This window comes from Frieseomelitta varia, unplaced genomic scaffold, assembly GCF_011392965.1.
Source record: "Frieseomelitta varia isolate USP_RPSP 00005682 unplaced genomic scaffold, Fvar_1.2 scaffold_152, whole genome shotgun sequence".
In the NCBI taxonomy this organism is placed as follows: domain Eukaryota; kingdom Metazoa; phylum Arthropoda; class Insecta; order Hymenoptera; family Apidae; genus Frieseomelitta; species Frieseomelitta varia.
In genome coordinates, this window is record NW_025109217.1 from 385,816 (window position 1) to 408,183 (window position 22,368).

Consider the following 22,368-nt stretch of genomic DNA (forward strand, 5'->3'; position numbering starts at 1 on the left):
GTGTTATTTCTCATACAAATATACGACAAACAAATCGGTGTATTTATGAAGATTTTTTTTTAGAAGCAGATTTTACGTACATTACCTCCGCCTTGTATAAGAATATCGGCAATTGGCCCGTTAATTAATGGCTCATACGTGTTAAATTTATTCTTCTCTTTGATATTCTGACCAGTTCAATTTTTAATGAAGCCCACCGCCGTGGATCTTGCAGAGAAAAATTAACAACCTGTTGTACTGGAGATGGTGTTTGACTGCATGATATTTTTGTATACAGGGTGAAACATTTATCTTTTGATATTGGCCACATACTGTTACTTTATTAATTTTAAAAAACATCTTTTATTTGTATATTTTGGCTTTCATCATATGTAACTTCATGGATATAATATATTAATTTTCAAACGTTATGGAATACTTTTTATGATCTTGTTAGTAATATATGTTTTCAAAAATATAATTTTTCAAATCTGAAATTACATATTAAAGAAAATATTTAATTATTATTTAATTATACACATATTTAATTATTTAAAATTATTTTTGACTCATATAAGTTATGTATTGCACATTGGTAAAAAGAAAGCAATCACAGATTCTATTAAAAAGGCACTCTGTATACATTGCGTAGACTCGAGTGTATGTATGGTTTGTGATGCATTGCGTATGAATATTTAAATGCACCTGGTCTCTTGTATTGCTCTCGTGTGTGTAATATTATATGAGAGAGACGTATTCGCGGGCTGCGTCGTCAACACTATGGTACAGTCATAAATTATGTGAGAATTATGATGTATTTTGTAACCAATTTGAAGTAATAAATATCATTTCCTTGGAAAACGTGACAACCTGTAATGTGAGTGCTGCTGATGTTCTTTTATTTATTCATAATAAGTGAAAATGGAAAAGAGATTCTAATCAGTGATAAACGATCGATTTTTATCTAATGGAATTATATGAAATTAATAGAGATTAATTTATAAATTAATTAAAGATCATTTTCAGTCAAATTCATATTATCAATTTTATCTTTGCTGCAACCATAAATAAAATTTCGGAATGATACTGTGAATTTATATGAATGAAAACTGTTTATCATAACGATTAGATTTTGCGGAATGACAGTGTCAGAATTACCCGCTTTTTTTTCATTACTGATTTGTGAAGTTTCTATAGACCTCAGCTAATTAAATTAATTAGATTCTATGTGGTGAATTTCTCAGTATACTTATTCATTCGTTTTTCTTTCGTTTTAACAAGCTCTTCTTTATTTTCCTTACGAATTAGTGCGATACGTAAATTTTAGTTTACACCGAATGATTCATATCTTGAATCTTTCATGTTCCGTTACTAATTTAATTGTAGATTTGTAAATGTACTTTGATAAACAAGTTTTTGAACACGTGGTGATTTAGAATTCGTTTACGATGTTTCAATCGATGGTCTAATCTGGCACGTTTAGTAGTTTATTTTTATACGCAATAAACGAACTAATCTAACATTACGGTATAGTAATCAACAGAGGTGCCGATTTCTCGGGCCACCACAGCTAAACTTCACCTTCGTATCTAACCCCAAACCAGTAGAACCGGATTTCGTGAGAATATGTCCCCCGAGGCTTGAAAAAAGAAGCGACTAAAATGAAGAAGCATAGAAGAATTTCGTTGGTACGTAGCGCAGTGTTTAGATTCTATACCGGAATTATCCATCAACCGTGACTTTCCTCTTGAACATCTGAAAGTTATACTGAATGTGAAATATCTTCCACATACATAGAATGATATTAAATTATCGTTAATTACATATAACAAATATTAATACAATAATTTTACAATTGCAATTAGATAAAATTCCACTGAAAGATACTTTAAAGTTGCAGTGACTATTAAGAGGATACTATACAAGATGACTGTTTCAGAGACCGAACAATAAAGTATTGTGAATTCTTCATATGTGAGAAGCTAGTTGAACAGTGGCTCATTAAAAGGAAGATGCGTTTTACGATCTCGTATCAGTACGATCTTCATTTCCCCATTTTGTTTTACATATTTTCTAAATTTTATTTTATTGAGCAAACAATTATCACATCAAATCACATTACCCTACGTTCATGCTGAAACTGCACAGCCTATTAATCGTAACAAGCAGAGGCAACTATATCTTTTTTTCGTTCTAATAACTCCATTCGAATCTTGTGGTATGTACATTACTCGACTTGATCGCCTCTGTGCGCTCAAAGATTACGAATCGTGATCGGCCTGCGATTGGAAGTGCATCGACCGTCTGTTTCCTTGTCAGGCTGAAAAACAACACGGATCGTTTGCCTTTCCTGGTGGACAGACAGAGCGAGATAAAGTGAAAAAGGGGGACGCGCGACGAAGACAAAGCCTGTGTTATGCTCTGACCATTACTCTCGGGTCTCGTGTCGATAATTTTTAAGGTCGACGCGGTTCGCGATCCCTGCGGAATACCGGCGAGAAGTTGCACCGGCATTCTGCAACGGCGTGGAGGCGCCGCGATACGCGGACATTCGTCGTGCAAAGGACATTGGCCGATCGATCGGGATTACGCCAATGCATCTGTCCCGTAACGGGGCTCGAACTACGGTCCGCTGCTCCGCGTACTCGAAACCCATCGCTTCCTGTACCTTTTTTATTCGAATGACTGGGCTTAATTAAATACCGGTAGACCGAAGCCTCTTCGCGAAGAGGCCGCGCTTACGTGACTGCGACGCGTGATTTTGCCTTGCTAAAGTCGGGGATGAAGAGAGAAGGAGGGAGAGACAGAGAGAGAGAGAGAGAGAGAGAGAGAGAGAGAGAGAGAGAGAGAGGGAGAGGGAGAGAGAGACGGTGAGAAATTGCCGCCGATAGGGAAATGTAGGTAACAAACGAATCGCTTTCATGCAGGAAACTATTTAGAAGCGGCGACCGATATGCCGGTGTTAAGCAATATTTACGCGCCATGTTTCAAGTTTAGTAATTATAAAAGAGAAGATATGCGTTTGGTACGGTCAAAGTTAATTTTTATCCGCAAATGATTTAGAATTTATCACAGTTTGTCCCAAAGTAATTTTTACTTTGATGGCAATTTGCAAAATAGCTGCTATAAAATGTTGCGTGTGTCTGAAAATTTTTAAGCACTTTGGAAGAACTCTGGAGATTTATCGCCACACCGTTTACTTGACGAAATGACCACCACATCAATTTTAGGTTGAAGTTAAGTCACAAGTGCATCTAGAGAATAGAATACATATTGACCTTTTAAATTATGTATTCGATTATAAATTCGGTTTTTTTTGAATTACTTGCGTTTCGATTACCCGCGACGATTGGTAAAAACATTCGTTGGACTGCGTGCATTTTTATCGAAGGACCTTCAAGGTTCGATTCATATCGAACGAGTGAAATTTCGATAGCAGGTCGTTACATCGCGAGAAAATCGATAATAAAGTAACGATTTAATTCCTACTCTGTGTTATGTACAGAAGCCGTGTTACATACAGCAATGGAAGAGAAAGAGAAAGAGTTAAGAACGATGCATACCTACGCAGCCGGTTGATACGCGTACACACTCGTCGTATAAAAGGACCTGTCTCCATGAATGAAGTCAAATGGCCACGTGACGCAGAGACGTAAGGAACGTGCGCGTGAAAAGCGCGGCAGTGGTTTACGCGCGATGCCAAGTGTTCGGTGATTGGTGGACAGATGGCGTGAACGTAGCGTGGCGGCTGCTTGAAACACCTGACTTGTGCCTAGCAGTGCAGCATGGACTCGTGCAGCAAGCGCACACTTCTTTTAAAACAGGTAGCACGCGCCGTCGCGGATAATCCTTTTTATTTTCGTGTCCGTGTAGACCGCATTCAATTACGTGTACGCGAGTGACAGTCGACAAACGTGTAATGTCCACTGACTGACAGCCCTTCGTGTGACACACGAATCGAGAGTACGAGACCGGACGAAGAGGATTCGCGAAGTTTCACCGACCTCGAGTTTCTCATCCGTGAACGGTGCACTCGTTTCGCACGCGGGCTCCTGCCTGCGCCCCCCTTGCGCAGTAATTATGACAGTTCGTTCGATCTGCGCATGTATCGAATCCGCGCCCTCCAAGGGCTAACTTAACGCCGTACGAAATTGAAATGCGCGGGAGTGACGCGCGCATCGTAACGAATTCGTGTCTCGTAACCGTTTCTTCGTCTGTCCGTAACCGTATTTACCTGGATTTGAATAATATGCGAGGATCGACGTCCGGTACACGATTCCGGCATTCGAACTTCCCGCTTCGAGCGCTCGATAATTTCGAGCTTTCGTTTTCAAAGCGTCGACTCTCGCGGTTTGTAAAAATGTGATCGAACGGCGTGTCCTGTGTGTCGCGCGACGGATTTTTCGCGGCCGATAAGCGCATATTTCCTCGATCAAAATGATGGTCAATCGATCGGTGGTGACGATGGTGTTGATGCTGGTCACCTGCGTAATTGTGTTGGTTCATACGAAGGACGTGACGACACTGGAGTACGACGACCTTCTTCCGGCGAACGAGACCAACGCCCGGCACCGCGTCAATACAGGTCAGTCTGACGATTTATGCTTGTTTCCTTTCATTTCTTTTTTTCCATTGATTTGATTTATCCATGAAGCTTTGCAAATGTACTCTCTTTTTCTGCGATGATTTATTAATATACTCAAACTTTGAGCATTGTCAAGATTTTCTTCAGCTGGTTTTCTAGAGTATAACCTATACTTGTATGATTATGTGTATACAACAAATTTAAATTTGAATATTATCAAGATATTTTCTACGGTGTACACAAAATTTAAATATTGTCAAGGTTTTCTTTAACTCTTTTCTTAGAGATAACTTATGTTCTTATAATTATATATACCTATAATGGTATATATACATACCTATTTTACACACACACACACATATATATATTTTGTGTGTGTAAAGTAGGTATATATATACCATTATAGGTATAATTATAAGAATATAAGTTATCTCTAAAAAATGAGTTAAAGAAAATCTTAACAATCCTCAAATTTTGAGTACATTGTAGGAAATATCTTTATAATATTCAAATTTAAATTTGGTGTATACCAAATATATATATATATATATATATATATATATATATATATAATAGTTGTGGAGAATATTATAATATTATATACCTTTATTTTCAAATCAAACATCTTCTTAATCAAATTTTTCATTTACATAATATCAAATTTTTGTAGCCATATGAAACTAAGTATTATGAAATGACATGAAATTGGTCCCAAATTGATATATAAATGCTACAATAAATACAACACTGTGCCAATACTTTTTGTAGTCACTATATAGATAAAATCTAATATTTTTTAGTTACACAGAATGAACAAAAATTTCAGCAATATCTAAATTCACAAATTTTATCAGTTTTAAATGATTTATGAGACAGAATTTTTTTAACATGTTTTTACATATCAATACGTAACTAATTTTAGTTATGACTCGTCCTCAAGTTTTATGTACTCCATTTACAAAATTCGATTTATATTTTTCGTTTTACGTACTCAAACGGCGACGCCCTCTCGGGAATGATTATACACATATCACGATTTGCATTGAATGTCACTGTTCATTTAAATCATCGAAAGTATCGTTTATGTTTACTGCACAATGTGTGTCACGATGTCTCTTTAAAACGTATGACCTTACTATGAGGAAAATTAGCAATGTTAATTGCATGTACTACTTTGTAAACTGTGTATTTATTTTCAATATTCCACACAATATTTTATAATTGCTATAGAAAATGATTTTATTTAATTCGCTAACGCTGATTCATTACTTCGAAAAGATCTCGTTATAAAATGAAATGATAAATCAATAATGTTTGTAAATGTTTTCTTTTTTACGGTATGGCAATTGCACTCTCTCGAAATCAACAGTATGACGGTGAATGCTTGAACTTTGTTACTCGTCTCGGTTTTGCCGGGGAAGAATGACCTTTGCTCTAACGCCTCTGTGAAAGTATTATACGTTCGCCGACTAAGGCCTTGTGCCTCTCCAAAGTAATCTTCTAACGTACGCCTACTTTTCACGGGGAAAATTTCATTTTTCCTTTGGTTTCTATGCGGTTGAAATTCGCGTTGAAATTGTACCTTCGTCGAATATTTTCACACGCCTCCGTGTTTGATCCGGTGCTGTTATTTATAAATAGAAACAATGAAACAGTCATGAATTTGCCATGCACATTAGGGAACACCTAGAGAGCTATTATTAGGAACTATAATCTGCTATTCTTAGCATAATTCCTGGTATTAACCTCCAAATACATATTACCATTTAGATACTTGCACTTAAATTTTAATTAGAAATTGAATATGTTATCTAAATATTTGTAGTTTAATTTTATTTCACTCAAATACTTGTAGTTAAATTTTTATTCGAAATTTTTAATTAAAATTAATAATTTATTCCATTCTTATTTCCGAATAATATAACAAAGTCTTGGTAAAATTTTAAATTCAAGGCACTGGAAAAAACTCGATAAAAAATCATGGCTGAATGGATTTCAATTTGTATGAATTTCTTGCTCATAATTTAGTGCAAAAGGGGAATGAATTTTTAAGAATGCACAGTCTCTGCACTAGGATTGACTATTTTGTTCTCGTTGTGTCGATAGATTATGTCGAAGTGACTGGTACCGAGATAACATCCGTTGCAGTGGTTTAAATTATTTAGCGAAATTCCTCGATCGATCGTTTCGCTGCTTATTTTTAATTGTGTGCATTATATGGAGAGCCACTATGCCACCGTCTTCACTTCGTTTTATATATATATATATAAGCTTCTTATTACATCTGCATCATTCAGACGAAATTTCTTTAAATATACTTATATTCTTCTTGCATTCCACAAATATCTAAATTTTCATTATCAACTTTCATTTTACTCAATGTTGAAATAAATTTCAAGTTCGTTTCAAATTTGATGAATATAATCGTGTGATATATGACAATATATCTTTCATGATATATCCATAAAAACTTTCTATAAGTTTCCAAATACTTTCGTGAGTCCCTGTATGTATATGCAGTACATGTACCTAATTTGTAATTTAACTTTTTAATTATTTTATATACAAATATTTTACTACTAAAATCTCTCATTCCAACAAGCTGTTTTATTATACAATAGTTGTCTGACTATTTCACAAAGAATCAACGGTGACTAATGCGTTCAGCTAGAGTCTAGAAAAATTTCCCACGCTGCAAAAGAATTTGTAGATGGTTATCGCTCGTCGTTGGACCACGTCCATTGACGTTTAATCGCGTTCGCCTAATTTGCATTCGCTTAGAAAGGCGGAAATGCGTTTCTGCGCGTGTCGAGGGAGGTGCCATGTGCCAACTCGATGAACTCTCAAAGGAGCGTCTAACTGTGCGTGCAAATTAACTCGCGCGATCGCGCTTTCCATCGACGTACAAAAGTCAAATAGAATTCGACATCGAGCTACTTTTGCCCGACAAACGCGTGCACACTCTCGCTGGTTCTCCGATCGCGCCTGGATCAAACCTGGATAACTGAGTCAAAATTCTCCGCTTAAGGCTCTTCGTGTACACGCGCTACTGCCGGTGTGAAACAATACAGGATATGGTGTAATCTGGACGTGTTGAAACCGTGATAAAGCGAAATTGATTCAGAGACATTCTAACCGAGTGATCGCGAACAAACAGCCTTTTTTTAATTTAATAAGGCAAAGCTATGCTTATGTCCGTCTCCTGTCGTTGCTAATTTCCACTTATGTATCTGACGACGTCGTTATCTTTACGAGAATTTCCCCCCTGTTTCGTATGAAAATTTTACAAAGACCTTCCTTTTGATTCGTCGTCAACGTCACGCAAATTACAAAATAGAAAACGGTCGTTTAAAAAGTTGAATAACAGGATCGTCAGACATAATTATGGCTCGTTTAACACGACTGTCTTTATATAATTAACTCGCTATTAATGAAACATAGCCGTGATTTTTGCCGGATAAGCGAATCAAACGTTGCGAGTTACTTTAGTACGTGCGACAGTGTTTGGCATCACCTGATGCATATGCATGCGCCGAACGTAAAACGTGCTGGCAGCGTAGAGTTCTTTTTCAACCTTGGTACGAATGTCTCGCGTACGTGTTGGGCCTGTTGTTAAGAGCTGTGGAATCATGCGAATCCTGCCAATGCAATGGGTCAACCGTATACGATGCGCGCCGAGCGTTTGTTTAACGATATAGCGTTTAAGATTCGTTAGCGTTATTTACGATTCGGCGACGAGTTCGTTAATAAATCACTCGGTACTTTAAGCGTATGGAACAACAGTAACGTGCGACTGCTCTCTTCGTTCGTGACAGTTGCCCGCTGTGTTACAATTAATTTTCATTTTGCGTACGCGTACGGTACGATTCGTGTTGCCAACAACGAAATTTGTTGCGTCGTTATGCGAAACGTCAACGCGATTCGGTCTTAAATAACGTACAATGCGCTGGAACGAATTGTCGAATGAAATATTGAGAAGTTTTTCAAGTGTTTAGACAAAATTGCTTCGAGGCATTTTTTTTTCAAATTATTCGTCGTTTGCATTTTTTTTCAATCAGCTTGCAAGACGACTTTGCAGAGACTGTAAAGTAAAATTTCAAGGATCTGCTTGACATTCTTCTGTCATTATCTTTTTCCACATTCAGATCCTACGACTTTGTAAAATTTAATGCGATCGCTGCAGTAAACTATTTCTCTTTTTAAAAAGTTAATCCCATTCGACGTTCATTTACGTAATCTAGTTAATTCCCAATCTGATTCGTCTTGCTCTTCACTTATTCTTATCTGCAAGATGTAAGCGCTCGTGCAAGCACAGGAAATAAAGTGCGAAGGAAGCACCGTGCAATACAGCGCATAAGAACGTTCTGTGCGTTTAGATAAGGGCATTCTACGTGTAAGATCGTGAACGGACTTCTTATCTACTTTCACTGTGTGTATGCTAGTTGCAGGCGAGAAGGAAAATAGGATAAAAGAGCAGGTTTCGTGTTGGACTCTAGGAAGCCTCGAAGATTAATGTACACGCAGTGTTAGATGATTGGAGATGTTAGATTTAATTAAGATTAACTCCACCGCGTTCGATGATTCTTCTTGAATTTGCAGATACAGTGTCATGGAACAAACATGTGATCCGTTATTCTCTGGTTTATTATTTGGTTATTTAAATCTCGGAGATTTTTAACATCCTTCGAGTCACTTGCAAAAATATAGTTATAGGACTGCAAGTATTCCGTAAGTGGCGGAGAAAGGAATTTAGTTTTAACCATGAACGATCGCACGTTTTATAGTATCATATTTGTGTGTTAAAGGATACAACTTTTAAAAATATCAATCAAATTTTAAAAAGAGTTACACCTGTATTCAGAAGTTTGAGGTCAACTATTACATTAGCTCTATAATTGAACGAAATTAGATATTGTATATAATTCAGAATACACAATCCGTACCAAATTTTATTAGAAAATAGGAAATGTCTTAAGACGTCTGATTGTGAGCGGAAATGTATAAATTTATAGAAAGCAAGGAAACCATGCAATATGTATGCGATCTCGTCTGAAAAAGAAATTTAGTTTCAACCACGGCCGTGAATGATCGTTACATCGTACTATCATGTTGTAACACGATCTGGTTAGAAAAATTCAATAATTATTTGCTGGTGCACGCGCAATCTTAAGGATAATAGTTGTCACGGTCGCGGTATGTTTCTTAAAGTGTTGCGTATTGCTTTCCACACGTGTTACGCGTATGGTCGTGTAATGCGATGCAAGGATTTCAAGGTTTCGCCTATATGGCTATGGACAGCTTTGCCACGCGTCTGTGTTGCCCACACCGATACGATCCAAACGAGATTTAAACGAAGTTGCAATAAATCATGCATAACTTGCCATTGAAAGTTGGTCAGCGAACCAGTTCTCCCGCATTATCAGTATTTTCTTTTTCTATCATTTCATTGCTCCAATTATTTCGCCGTATACGTGAAATTTCACCAATTATCCCGTGCAGAATAGAACGTAGGTAGACACTAGTCTGACAGGTACGTTTTATTTAAACGAATGCGCATTTGCAAACAATCCCGAAGGATGACCTTGATGGTAAATGGAATTACCAAGAGGATCGTCCATCATTTGAATAGTGATGCCCAATGTCATTGAAAACGCGAATAGATTTCGAATTCAGCGTCGTTCTGTTAATTATTTGCGACGATACACGTGTTACTCGCACGTTTTACATCGAGTAAATTTTGCTACTTTTCCTTTTACCTTGCTCGCGTATCGCTTTATGCAAATTGAGATGCGAAATTAAATCTGCGAGAAGAAACCTGGCACGTTTCGCGGTGTGTTTTAGTAACGAGCCGAATTATCGGGAGGTTTTCTTACGTATTCTCTGTACGAGACCCTCATTTTTTCTTTTTTTTTTTTATCGAGTTTTATTACACGAGTCGTCAGCAAACTACGGTCCGTTCGCTCGTTTGCGACTCGAAGGATGCAATTTTGCCACCGATCGCGATTAGAGATATTAACTCTGTCAACTTCTTTCTTGCCGAACAGATACGGCTTTGCATTCTGCTCGAAGGTGCACAAGTCCGCCCATTACGTCGGGCATGTTCGTTTCGCTCCTGTTATTATACGGAACAATGAATAGTTCAGATCGCTTTATTGCCGAACCGGGACTGCGGCTTGTTTCGATGCTTTCTTTCCTGCAATTAATGACCTTTCCTTTTTGTTCCACAAAGATTTTAAACAATTTGGACAAAGATAAGATCTGAACACGACAGATATTTATTGCATTTTCAGAGATTATTCTATTCTATTTTTTTACAAAAAAAAAAAAGAAAAAAAATAGAACCAAATAGGTATTTATCAGTCACATAAAAGAACGAAAAAAAGAAACCGAGAGGATAACAACATGAGAAATTAAAGTTTGTGTTTCAATATTTTTAACAATAATTCATTATGAATGTTGTCTTCGTTCAATCTCTCACTTGTAACCACTCTAAGACTCCACAAATTAAAATAAAGTAAAATAAAACACTCTTCCTTCCTGCATCAATTTCTCTGTAACAGGTTACTAAACTCTTGAAACAGGAATCCAACCTTCGTGATAAATCGCACCTGTTGAAATTCTCCGTGCACGGTAGCATTGCTCTGCCGTGAGCGAACGTACGGAAATAACTATACTATACGTTGCTTCCGAGCTTCGAGCTGCGGCGTGTAAAGAAAAAAAAAAAAAAAAAAAAAAAAAAAAAAGTAAAACATCTCGCGGCGTATAATTGGTAAATAAACGAGCAGTGGGAAACGCGGATCGGTGAAAACGCGAGGATTGGCGAGAAAAAGGCGTTGGCACCGCGCCTCTCTCGGCATCGTCGGGCAATAAATCGGCCCCGCGGACAGTAATTATCGTACGCGGTGATATTTTTCGCTTCATTGTGTGCCGGCCTGCCCCGTGCACGCGGAATGCGGTTTTTCTCGCGTCGTTTTGACGTTCTGGTGGAGCCCTCCGGTTGCAGCTGCCGGGCTGTTGCAGATTTTGCCAGCGTTGACAGTACAATGGCGCTGGCGCGTACACACTGCCAACGTTCTGCCGTCATAGCTCCTCGAGTTGGAGAGACGCATGCATCGTTATGGGGAAGGGACGATCGTTGGATCGTGCGTGGATTCGTTAAATCAATGGGCGAAAGGGTTCCCTATTTTTTCCTTCTTCTCGTACGTTTGCTATTTCCGAAGCAGCGCCGCGCTTACTTCACTGGGGAATAAATTTTAATGGCAAGAAACTCTCTCGAGGCAGTTCCGTTTAAAATGGCACCCGAGAAGAAAAAATGACGATTATCGGTGTGGAACTGGGGTGCACGGTTGCTGTTGTTGCATGGATACGAGTGAACGTGAACGCGGGCACAACGGTGCTCGATATTCGCAGAGGAAAGGGTGTGGAGCTTGTGCTCCGTGTAATGGCACATTATAGTCAGCTGCTGATCGAGATGATATCTGATACACGTAGCGAAAGATAAATAGAAAAGTGCGGCGCCGTAACTCTCCAATTATTTTCGAGCGTTTCGGGATTATTGGAACTTTTTTGCGTGAACGTAAATTCACACCACCGCCTGTTATTTAGAGAAATGATCTTAAATTACAAATTATTTCTCTGTCGGGTCTGTGCCTCGAACCGAATGAAACAGTATATTATACGATTCGCGTTGTTCGATACTTCGAGTCTCTGATCATGATCGTTACGGCGAACAGATACCAGCAGGATTAAAAGAGACGAGACTTGTAGAAATGGTTGTTGCGGCAATTAAAAAGGTAATCAAGTGAAATGATGGTTATTGAGCGGTGCTGCGAGCTTCGAGCGCGAGGTGAATGTGAACGCGGACTGTTGGATACTTACGGCGTGTAGGATAAATACGTTCTGCAATAGTACAATATATAGTCGATTCACGAAGATTAACGTAATAATCAAAGTCAATAAATATCTAACAAATAATTTTGAGTAAGGATAAAAATTTTATTACCGGCGAATAGAAGTGCTATTTGTCAAAAGAATGAAAGTATCGAATTCATCCTGTAGTCACGCGATACTACGCGCGTCAGATGCAACAGATAACATACCAAACTTCAAGTTGAAAGGCTAGATTCTCTATATTCGGCAACGCGGTTTACAATCGATCGTCACGATCACTGTTCACGCCTAGTTTTTGTGGTCGAGAACCGAGAAATGTAGTCGAAGTGCGTAACAGAGACGATGCATGAAATATATCGATCGATTATTCGCAACGCGCGATCAAATTTTCTGTAACGCAATCTTTATTGTCCACACCTGCGTTCCATTTTTAACTCAGGACGTTGCAATTTATCGCGATCGTACGTTATCATTTCGTGATTCGAACGAAGAACTTCTCTTCGTCGTCGCAATTAAGAGTAAAAGTGATAAAATCAATGATAATAAACGGCCACGATTAGGCGAACGTTAAAACCCCCCAGCAACGTCTGTGTCTACTACTGTCTGTTTATTAAGGTACGTTACATACTAACGATAGCTTGCCAGCGATTCGTTCATTAAGAATAAAACAAGGAAATAAAGACACTTGATATTATAAATGTAGTATATTATAAACGTGTTCTAACGTTTTCTTCATCGTGTCTTCATGTTATCGAATTGACTTTTCAGCGAGGAAATTGATAGAAAAATTACGATAAACTTTCTTCGTTTTCTATTTCTATTTCTACTAACTAAAAGACGGTATTTTAAATTTATTGTTAGAAGAATTGTATTTTAATACAACGAAGACGAAGACGATACGTAGTTTTACAGGAAGCCGTCTTAAGATTCATCGTTAAAGAATCAATCTCCTGTTATCAGAATTTTCAAAAAATCACTTAGCTTCTATAAAACTTGGCAACAATATCTTTGCATCTAACAGTTAATTATCTTCATTGTCGCATTAATCATCGAATAACGTCAAAATCCAAAGAATCGATAAAAATTTGTCACGTTTTTCTCCTGTGACATTCATACGAATACGACGACGTTTGAAAACAACTGGATCGTTTCCGAAGTAAGATCTCGAGTGAAGCTTCGTTTCCACTTAGATAAAAGGTTGAATTTTTCCAAAGGGAAACAGGTCTCACGAGACGCGTTGTGTCATGCCGCGTTGTAAAGATTGAGCCCTCCTTAGGGGATCTGTGTTGGACGCCCGGATCTGGGGGATGAGGCGCGGTTGAATTCAACATTCACTGTGTAACGCAGCGTGCGTAGCCGAGTACACGACGCGTATAAGCTGCACAGGTGAAGCAGAATCTCGGTGGTAAACGGATGCCACTCTCCTTCTCTCTTTTTACCTGCTTTATCTCGCTCGCCATTTTATATGATACGAGTTACCGTCGTCGTCGTCGTCGTCGTCGTCGTCGTCGTCCTGTTGCTGAATACGCGCAGGTTTATACCGGTCACTCGCATCCTGTGTCATTATCCATCATTACGGAGCTGGACAACGGTGAGGAATCGCCTCTGTCGGGATCCGGCCTGCCGTGTAAAATCTCTTCCTCTTTCGTTCCTCTTTTCTTTTTCTTTCTTTTCTTTTCTTTTCTTTTCTTTTCTTTTCTTTTCTTGCGTCGGTCACTTTGTTGCGTGGTCTCTGTAAATTCGCACGCCTGACGCTTCTGGCGTGACTCGGATGGTAGCTGAGTCTAGCACGAGGAAAATGTTATTTGTATTTACCTCGTGGAACGTCCGGACACCCACGGAATTGAGTTTTAAAATAATTAGTCGATCAACTTGGAAGAAATTCTTCGAACGATAATCCTTGGCGATCGATATTGCTTGTGCGCTCGTTGAAGTCCCCCGCAGCGTTCATCCGCTCTCTCACGACTCACATATAAATTTATTCTCCTTGGTTGGACTTCTTAGAGTTTAATTTATAATAGAGCTCATTTGCAATAGAATTTGCATGTAATTCCATTCATCAACTTTAATCAGTCTGTTGAAAATTTCTTATAATATACTTGTAAATTAACTACAATTTTTCAATGTATTTATACCTGATGTGAAAATGCAGTAAATGAAAGTAATTTTGATAAAGAGTATTTTTAAAGAAAAATTTTTACTTACGTGGATATTTTTGTAAATATATATATATATATATACATATTTTTATTATTTGTAAATATATATATATACATATTAGTAAATATATATATATACATATTTTTATTATTTGTAAATATATATATATACATATTTTATATTTATATATATATATTCACAAAAATGCCCACGTAAGCAAAAATTTTTTAATTCAATTCAATATATTTATTTTAATTCAATATATACGAATACACAAGTACGAGCTAAGTATTTACTTCATCATTTTTCTTCAGATCCAATCGTACAGAGTGTCGTTGCTTTTTATCCCATGCTCCTTCTTAATCGTGACAACCCTTCAAATTCGTGCGATAACATTCGGCCCGTAAATATTCTGGCGCATACACACGCGTGCACATCTCTCTTTCTCGTGATACGAAGCATTAAAGTCTCTTACATGGTATTCCCCCCCTTGGTTGGCTTACCTCTTGTTATGTCCTGCCGTTGAAGGTGGTTGTTGGTATATGGGGGGTTCCGATGATTACACCAACCAGCTCGGTCAGTCGAGATAGCCAGGCCGAGCCTGCTTCTCTCGTGGATGCTTTATTTTCCGAATAAGCGTTCGGTCAGGTGATAGATTTTTCTCTGGTCCTTTTTCTTATGAGCATCCATAAGATACGTCGATTCTGCTGTTCTCCGTGAACTTGCGGCAAAGTTGAACAAAACAGATTCTCCCGTCGAGTAACAGCGCGAACTATACACAGTAATTTATCCATTATATTTTTGTAATATTCTTACAGTATGTTCTTCATATAATGTTTCTGTTTTTCAATCGTGATGATATTTAGAATTAATGTTGTAGAATAATTTAGGAGATATCCTGAATTATTGTTTTTTTTTTATTATCGCGAGGACGATCAAGATGATCTTTTTATTGCAAGTATCGTGCGTCAATTCTTCAAGAAGAATTTGCAAGGATTCGTACGATCAAATCCAGATTTGTGTAACTCGTATATCGTTGAAGGTAAATTAGGAAACAGTAACGAGCGTGAGGTTTGACTGAAAATTTTTCTGGCGGCGTTAATTGTAATATATTGGCGGCATAAAGTATATCTATAATAGAACGCCTGCAGCGACGAATGGCTTTCAGGCATTCGATGATTTATTTAAACGCTCGCGAGGTCTTCGTTCTTCTTGGAAAATTTATTGAACGAGATTTAAAGAGCAGTGGGAATCTAGAAGTTTTACTTTGTAAACATAATTCAGTCTCTGTATATTTCGCTGCTACATTCTTTCACCGTATTCTCGTATTTACGCAATTTATCTTCAACGCGTACAATCGAATCGTATTAAGCGGGAAAGCTTCAAGAGGGAAACTTCATCGAAACCTCGAAATATACACGTTGCGCCAATCTAACAGACATTTTTATTGCGTGACGTAATAATTAGCCGGTTAACGCGCCAACGTTATTTTGAAACTTGTTACGTTGTTCTTTTAATGTTTTGTACGTCGTCCGAGAGAAAAATGAAGAAACGTCGCTGTGAACGAGAAAGCGTAAGAGGGAGATGCTCCTCTAAGATAGCGACTCTTTGTCTTCGAGCACAATACGATTATTTAAACGACTCTTCCCTCTTCGACGCGTAATTTCACAATATTCAAAGACGTTTTTCACAAAGGTAGAAATTGCCAAGTCATAGAAATCATTCACACGTGCGTACAGTTTCTGAACGAAACTGTTGCGAAAGAACGATAACTGCGCGACTATTTTTCTCGGAAGAGTAATTGCCAGCTTCTCGAGATTTCGAAAAAAGCTGCCGCTCCCCGAGTATTTCGCGTCCGACCGCGATCTACATGCTCCCATCGGAGCACGTTGCTCGAACGCAGCACGCGGCGTGTTCTGCCCCGTTTTAATCAGAATATCGGCAATTTCCCAGAGCGGATAGTCGCACGACAGCCGCGGTACACGTAGCTATAATCGCGGCGGCTCTAAACAGGTTTCCAAGGGAACGCCGGATGAAAAATTGCCGCGACACCGGCGTGTTTCTCAGAATCCACCGTGCGATCGAACTCGAACTTGAAATCGGGAACTGGCTCGGCGCGCTTGTAATCCACCGATTCTTCTTCTTTCTTTTTCTTCCCCGTGGTTTTTCTGCATCATGAGCCAGGATTATCAGGCAACAGTCTTGCTCCAGCAGTCGTTTCCTCGGAGTTTCTTTTCTCGCGGTAGTCTCGATCCATCGCGAGCAACGATCACTGAACCTTTTAGCTCTGAATGACGGGTACGAAAGAAATGGCAATTTTTCGTGTAACGACGAGTATACTTGTCATGTGAGAAAAGTAATGACGACTTATTACTCGAATTAAATTTTTTGTGGTTCTACTAAATAAAGTAGATTCAGACACTGTATTTAGACACTGTAGAATAATTTGAAACTACACTCGACCAGTACTTTTTACACCATTTCCAAATATTTTCTTGCTATTAATATTAGTTATTATTAATTATACTTATTTTATTAATTATTATTAATATTAATACATACTGCTATTATAATATTAATTATTATTAACTATACTTATAATAATATAATATTTATAATTTATAACAAAAATAACAATTAATATTAATTATTATTAATATTTGTATTAATAATAATTAATAATAATAATAAATGTATTAATATTTGTACATACTGCTATTAATATTAATTATTATTAATTATAAGTTGTAATAATATAATATTTAATATTTAATTTATAACAATAATAATAATTAATATTAATTAAACAATAAAATACATATGTACGTATTTTTAAAAACGTCACCACAGCTAAGTGGTTGTGCTTGCCAGCGTCGAGTCGATAGCGCCGGATGTAACTATATAGTAGCGACGGTTCGAGAGCATCGATCAACCCATCGATCAAGACGGATTCGAGCAAAAAGCTCGATACTACTTGTCCGAACTTGTCGATCGCTCGGTGCAGCTCTCACAGTTCGAATGCGACCGCTCATTTCAGATAACCTGCGATTGCGTTCGGTCTTCGTGCAGTGCTTTTATCACGTCAAAACTTCGTACGCGGTCTCCGTGGCGGAGATGCGTGCTCGGGAATGTAGATAGGATCGCGTGCGCGCTTACGATGCCTGCCTGTTGTGGACCTGTTCATTCTCGGGCTTTTATGGACGATAATGTCTTCGCAGAACGTGGGTGCCGCGCGGTATTTGGACTGATGCTGACGTTTGACGCGAGTATACGTAAGTGAGCGGTGCAATTGTGGAATTCTATAGGCGTAAACGTAAATGGAATTTCGAGTGATCGTGAAGGGGATGTTTTTCGGACGAAGAACGCTTCTCAGCGTAAAATAGAAAATCAAAAGGAAACTGGGAACAAAAAAAAAAATAGAGATTCTCTTGTAAACCGTAGCTAACAACCATTGAAAGTGATTTTTTTAAACAAGACAATTGCTCGTTTTCTGCCAAGACACGACCAAGTTGTAATCTCAAGAACCATACAAAACTCACCCATCAGTATCTCCTCGACAAAGAAGATTCTTCAATTTGTGATTTCTGCAAAATTTAATACATTTAATACAAAATTTAATACAACAAAATACATTGTGAATAGACATCAACTGAAACATAAGCCCTTGATCGTCTGAACGACGATATAAAGGATAAAGAATCGATCCTAAAATTGATACACCTTCTACAACAGCCTGGCCTATGTAATAAATAATAATAAAATAATAAATAATTGTAAGCTTTAGTTTCAAGTCACACGCTAACAACTCACACAAATGATTGATGCGACTCTAAATGATGAAAATAAAAAATAAAAAAAAAAAAGAGAAGAACGAAGATAATTTTATACGTACAATCTGAATAAGGTTTATGCAAGGAGATTAGGCGATTGTCTGAAGATGTCCATGGTCTCGCGGGGATGTGCCGTTTAACGATCGCGGGAGAGAACGAACGAGAAAGCTCTCGGTGCAACGTCCATCAGAGAGCCGTGCGTTTATAGACGCACGAGTCCGCGTTAATGTATTTTCTTAATGCTCGTAAACCGTAACGATTGCGATGCGTCGCGCGCCGCCGCCCTCTAATGAAGATGCGAGTGGCAAGCCGCTTTTCTTTTTTTTTTTTCGCGAGAATCTCTGCACGCGATGCTGTTAATAAAGATCTTGATATCGATTCCGACCTCTTCAACCTCTCTTTTCAAACGTTCGACGTTCGTGCTTTGAACATTTGAACAACTTCTGCTAGCGCTGTATTTTATTACGTTGGTGGTAAAATAGCTAATTAGAGAAGCGACAAATGGTCCACAGAATTATAAAAATATGAAAATATAAATATAAAAATAGTAATAGCTAATTAAAGAAGCGACAAATTGTCCACATAATTATGAAAGTATAAAAATATAAATATAAACCATAAATATAAAAATATGAAAATATAAATATAAGAATAGTAATAGCTAATTAAAGAAGCGACAAATAGTCCACACAATTGTGAAAATATAAAAATATAAATATAAACCATAAATATAAAAGTATTAATATAAAAATATGAAAATATAAATATAAAAATAGTAATAGCTAATTAAAGAAGCGACAAATGGTCCACACAATTATGAAGATATAAAAATATGACAGTGAAATTATCGAAAATCTGACTTGTCACGTTTTACACGTACACACACACACACACACACACGTACTTGTAATTTTCAAATATACTTGCAGTCAATGTAAGAAGATTTCTCATCAGGTTCCCAACTGTCCATGTTAAAAACGATTAATTTCGTCATTCTATTGCGTGAAACGCGAGTGTGTTTTACACGTAGTAGCGTACCGACCGAAAGTTTCCCTCCGCGAGCGGCATTGCGGTCATTGCACGTGCTATTTACGAGGATCGTGGAAGCGAGGTAAAATGCCGCTCAATGAGCATTTACGCAAGTCGAAAACGCTGTCGCGGCGGCTTATTATCGTTTCACGAGGTAAAAAAGCGTTGCCAGGCCCCTGGAACCGACTGTTCGTTCGTTACGTTTCGTGTGTTTCGTATGAAAACACGATTTTCTGCAATTTTCCTCAGCGTCGTTCGGTTCGATGGCTCGGTGGCCACGCTACCGAGAAACCGTCGTTTAAAGAACGGCTTTTCCGCGGGCATTTTCACCACTCGAACGTTCATCGGCATGGTTGACCATCGCTGGGTCGCCGTTGCAGCTAATTGTATGTGCAATTGTGTCATCGCGTACCCAGCACCGTCATTAAATATTTCGTTTCGACATCCGCGCATGCCTCCTCGTCACGCTTTTGGAAAATGAGGTTATTGCAGTTCTGCCTTCGGAGAGGTTTATTCGTTAATAGTCGCTGTTTCTTCTTCTTCTTTTTTTTTTTTTCTTCAAGGGTGATAGTCTAGTCGGGAAATAATTTAACGAATCAAACAACGACAATTGAAAGTTAACGATAATTTAGGTGTAACACATTTTTCAATCTCGTTCGACAAGAATAAGTTACAGAGTTTTTTTTTTTAAATATTGAGGAATGTTGGCATGTTGATACAGATTCAAATGTGTAGCTTATTGACTTGCGCACACCACTGTGATTTATGGGTGATACCAGATGATACATCGAGAATTAATCGCAGGCGAACATGTCGCTTAATGTTGTAAATTAATTAACTGGACACCTTGTCACACTTTGACTCTGTGCTTGAGTCATTTTCTACAGAGTTTCTAACTACGTTTAGATTTTAGTTAATTAGGTAGTAAAGTAGGCCAAACGTAACTAGCAGTCTTTACAAATATATCAAGATTGAGAATGGTTGAGTTTTACATCTGTCGATTATTTCATTCGTAAAACGAAAACTAAGATACGACGAGGACAAATCGCAGATTTCCAAGTGTCTGCTGCACAGTTTCCTGCAGAGCTGGTATATCGACGTCTTGTTAAATGACGATGATGCAGCAACGTCCGATGATGGAGTGGAGAACTGGAACGAATTCTAGCAATATACCTTTTCATCTATTTTCCAACGACTGCTCTACTAACCTAATATAGTTGGTCTTTTTTATACACTTTCGTGACTCGACTTATTTCTCACATAAATATCACGTTCACCTTCATATCCTCTCGATATTATATTTGTCAAACGTTACTCAGCTATATTTCTTCCCTATTTTTTAACAAATATCCAAGCAACGTTACAAGGTCGCTGTGCAAGATCGTCAATAATCATTTGTTGATATTAATTCGAGTTTCGAAAGTCTCGGCTGGAAACCGAGGGTTTTATCTCTCGAATGTTGACCGCGAAGGTGAGTCTCGTCTTTACGAACCACTTAATAATTTCTGTTTTACGAGTCCGACGTATTACAACCTCCATACTTTCAACTGTACTTTGCCCGGTTACTCGAGGAAACTAGCTTTTTACGTGGATATTACACGCGTCATCGTACAAGCTAAAAGTTATAGACGCTAAAAGTAATTGCACGAACCAATGTAAGTTGAACCAATCTCTCGTTCGAGTCGGCTGTAGAACTTGAACTATCGCGGATTCGTGAAAGTCTGTACGTTTCCCGCCAGTCTCTGTTGACAGATAATAGTCATTGCCCGTGATACGCTTTAAAATGCCGACGATTATTCGTTCTTTGTTAAATTCACGTCGTGTTTCAACTCTGATCGACCCAAGGTCGTCTGACATTGAAATTCGCATAGCAATGGTTCTTTGTTTCTAGAATTCCTTTCTCCTTTCACATGGTTTTTAGCAGAAGATGGCGCAAAGTTTTAGTCATTTCAAAAATTAGCCAAGAGACGTAGACTTCTTTTTATACTGCCTAAAGACAGTAACCAATAGAACATTACAATTACGACAAATATTCTGAAAGATAGATATTCGAGGATAACACTCAGCTTTCAGAATTTATTTTTTAGACTTTCTATCTGTCCTACGTTGAACGTTTGCTAATATCGTGTCAATATATTGGTATATATTTTATTTTTATTATTTATTTATTGAAATTTAATTAATCCGTACCTTTCGGCTTTGGATGACTTCCAGTCTTCAACAATATTCAGAGTCTTAATTCTAAACCTATTATCACTGCTTTCACACATACCTAAGGGTAGCTATATTAAAAATACATTGCAGGCACAAGAGTAACCCTAAAATTCATACTCCATAACAGCGATATGCTTATCCCTAAAAGTAACATTGAATCCCTAGTTTGCAAAAATCCTAATACCAATATATATACAATCTCTGATTTGGTTTACTTTTGTTTGTAACTTATCCTAATATTTTCTAATAATTCTCACTGCTCCTCTTCACCCTCTCTATTCCGTTCTTTTTCCTCACTTGACTTTTCCCCTCCCTTGAAAATATCTTTTGAAAGTCAATCTATGAAAGTATTAATTGCACTTGAAACCTTCTCTCCTGAGTTACCCTTCTCATAGTATCCAGTCTTCCTTCCTCCTTCCAGTCTTTGTCTTTCGACATTCATCCAAAACGGAGTGCATCACGTTTCCTCCTCCTTCTCCACAAACCCTACTACCTTTTCTTTCTTCTTCCTTCCTCCGAAATTGCTCCTCTCGTAGCATATTGGTGTATATTTAACGACGTAGTGTTATCCGAAAGTGTTGTTGATTTACGCGATAGCCGGGCCAGCGTGGATGTGTAACTTGTTCCATCGGCGATAGGCAAGCCCGCGCGGAGAGACAAGTCGGCGTAATTTAATTTAAC

The 22,368-nt window shown here is 37.9% G+C and overlaps 1 protein-coding gene and 1 long non-coding RNA gene across 5 annotated transcripts in view; one reads left to right on the forward strand and one right to left on the reverse strand.

Moving 5' to 3' along the window:
* Positions 1-6: 6 nt before the first annotated feature.
* LOC122535596 lies at positions 7-3,630 on the reverse strand. Of its 2 annotated transcripts, XR_006308217.1 has the most exons (4): positions 3,562-3,630; positions 1,561-1,734; positions 685-849; positions 7-470 (listed from the first exon to the last, which is right to left on the reverse strand). It is a non-coding gene; the product is annotated as an uncharacterized LOC122535596 (long non-coding RNA). The 2 variants fall into 2 exon arrangements; XR_006308216.1 differs by lacking the exon at positions 3,562-3,630 and having other exon boundaries at positions 1,561-1,826.
* A 139-nt stretch (positions 3,631-3,769) lies between these two features.
* The window catches only part of LOC122535538 (mucin-17-like), a 236,699-nt gene continuing 218,100 nt past the window's right edge, over positions 3,770-22,368 (forward strand). Inside the window, exon 1 of one of the 3 annotated variants that reach the window (XM_043667187.1) lies at positions 3,770-4,564. In XM_043667187.1, the coding sequence (XP_043523122.1) occupies positions 4,417-4,564 (148 nt within the window). In that variant the 5' untranslated portion in view covers positions 3,770-4,416. The remainder of the gene's footprint in view (positions 4,565-22,368) is intronic. The other 2 variants (XM_043667177.1, XM_043667169.1) reach the window with 2 other exon arrangements.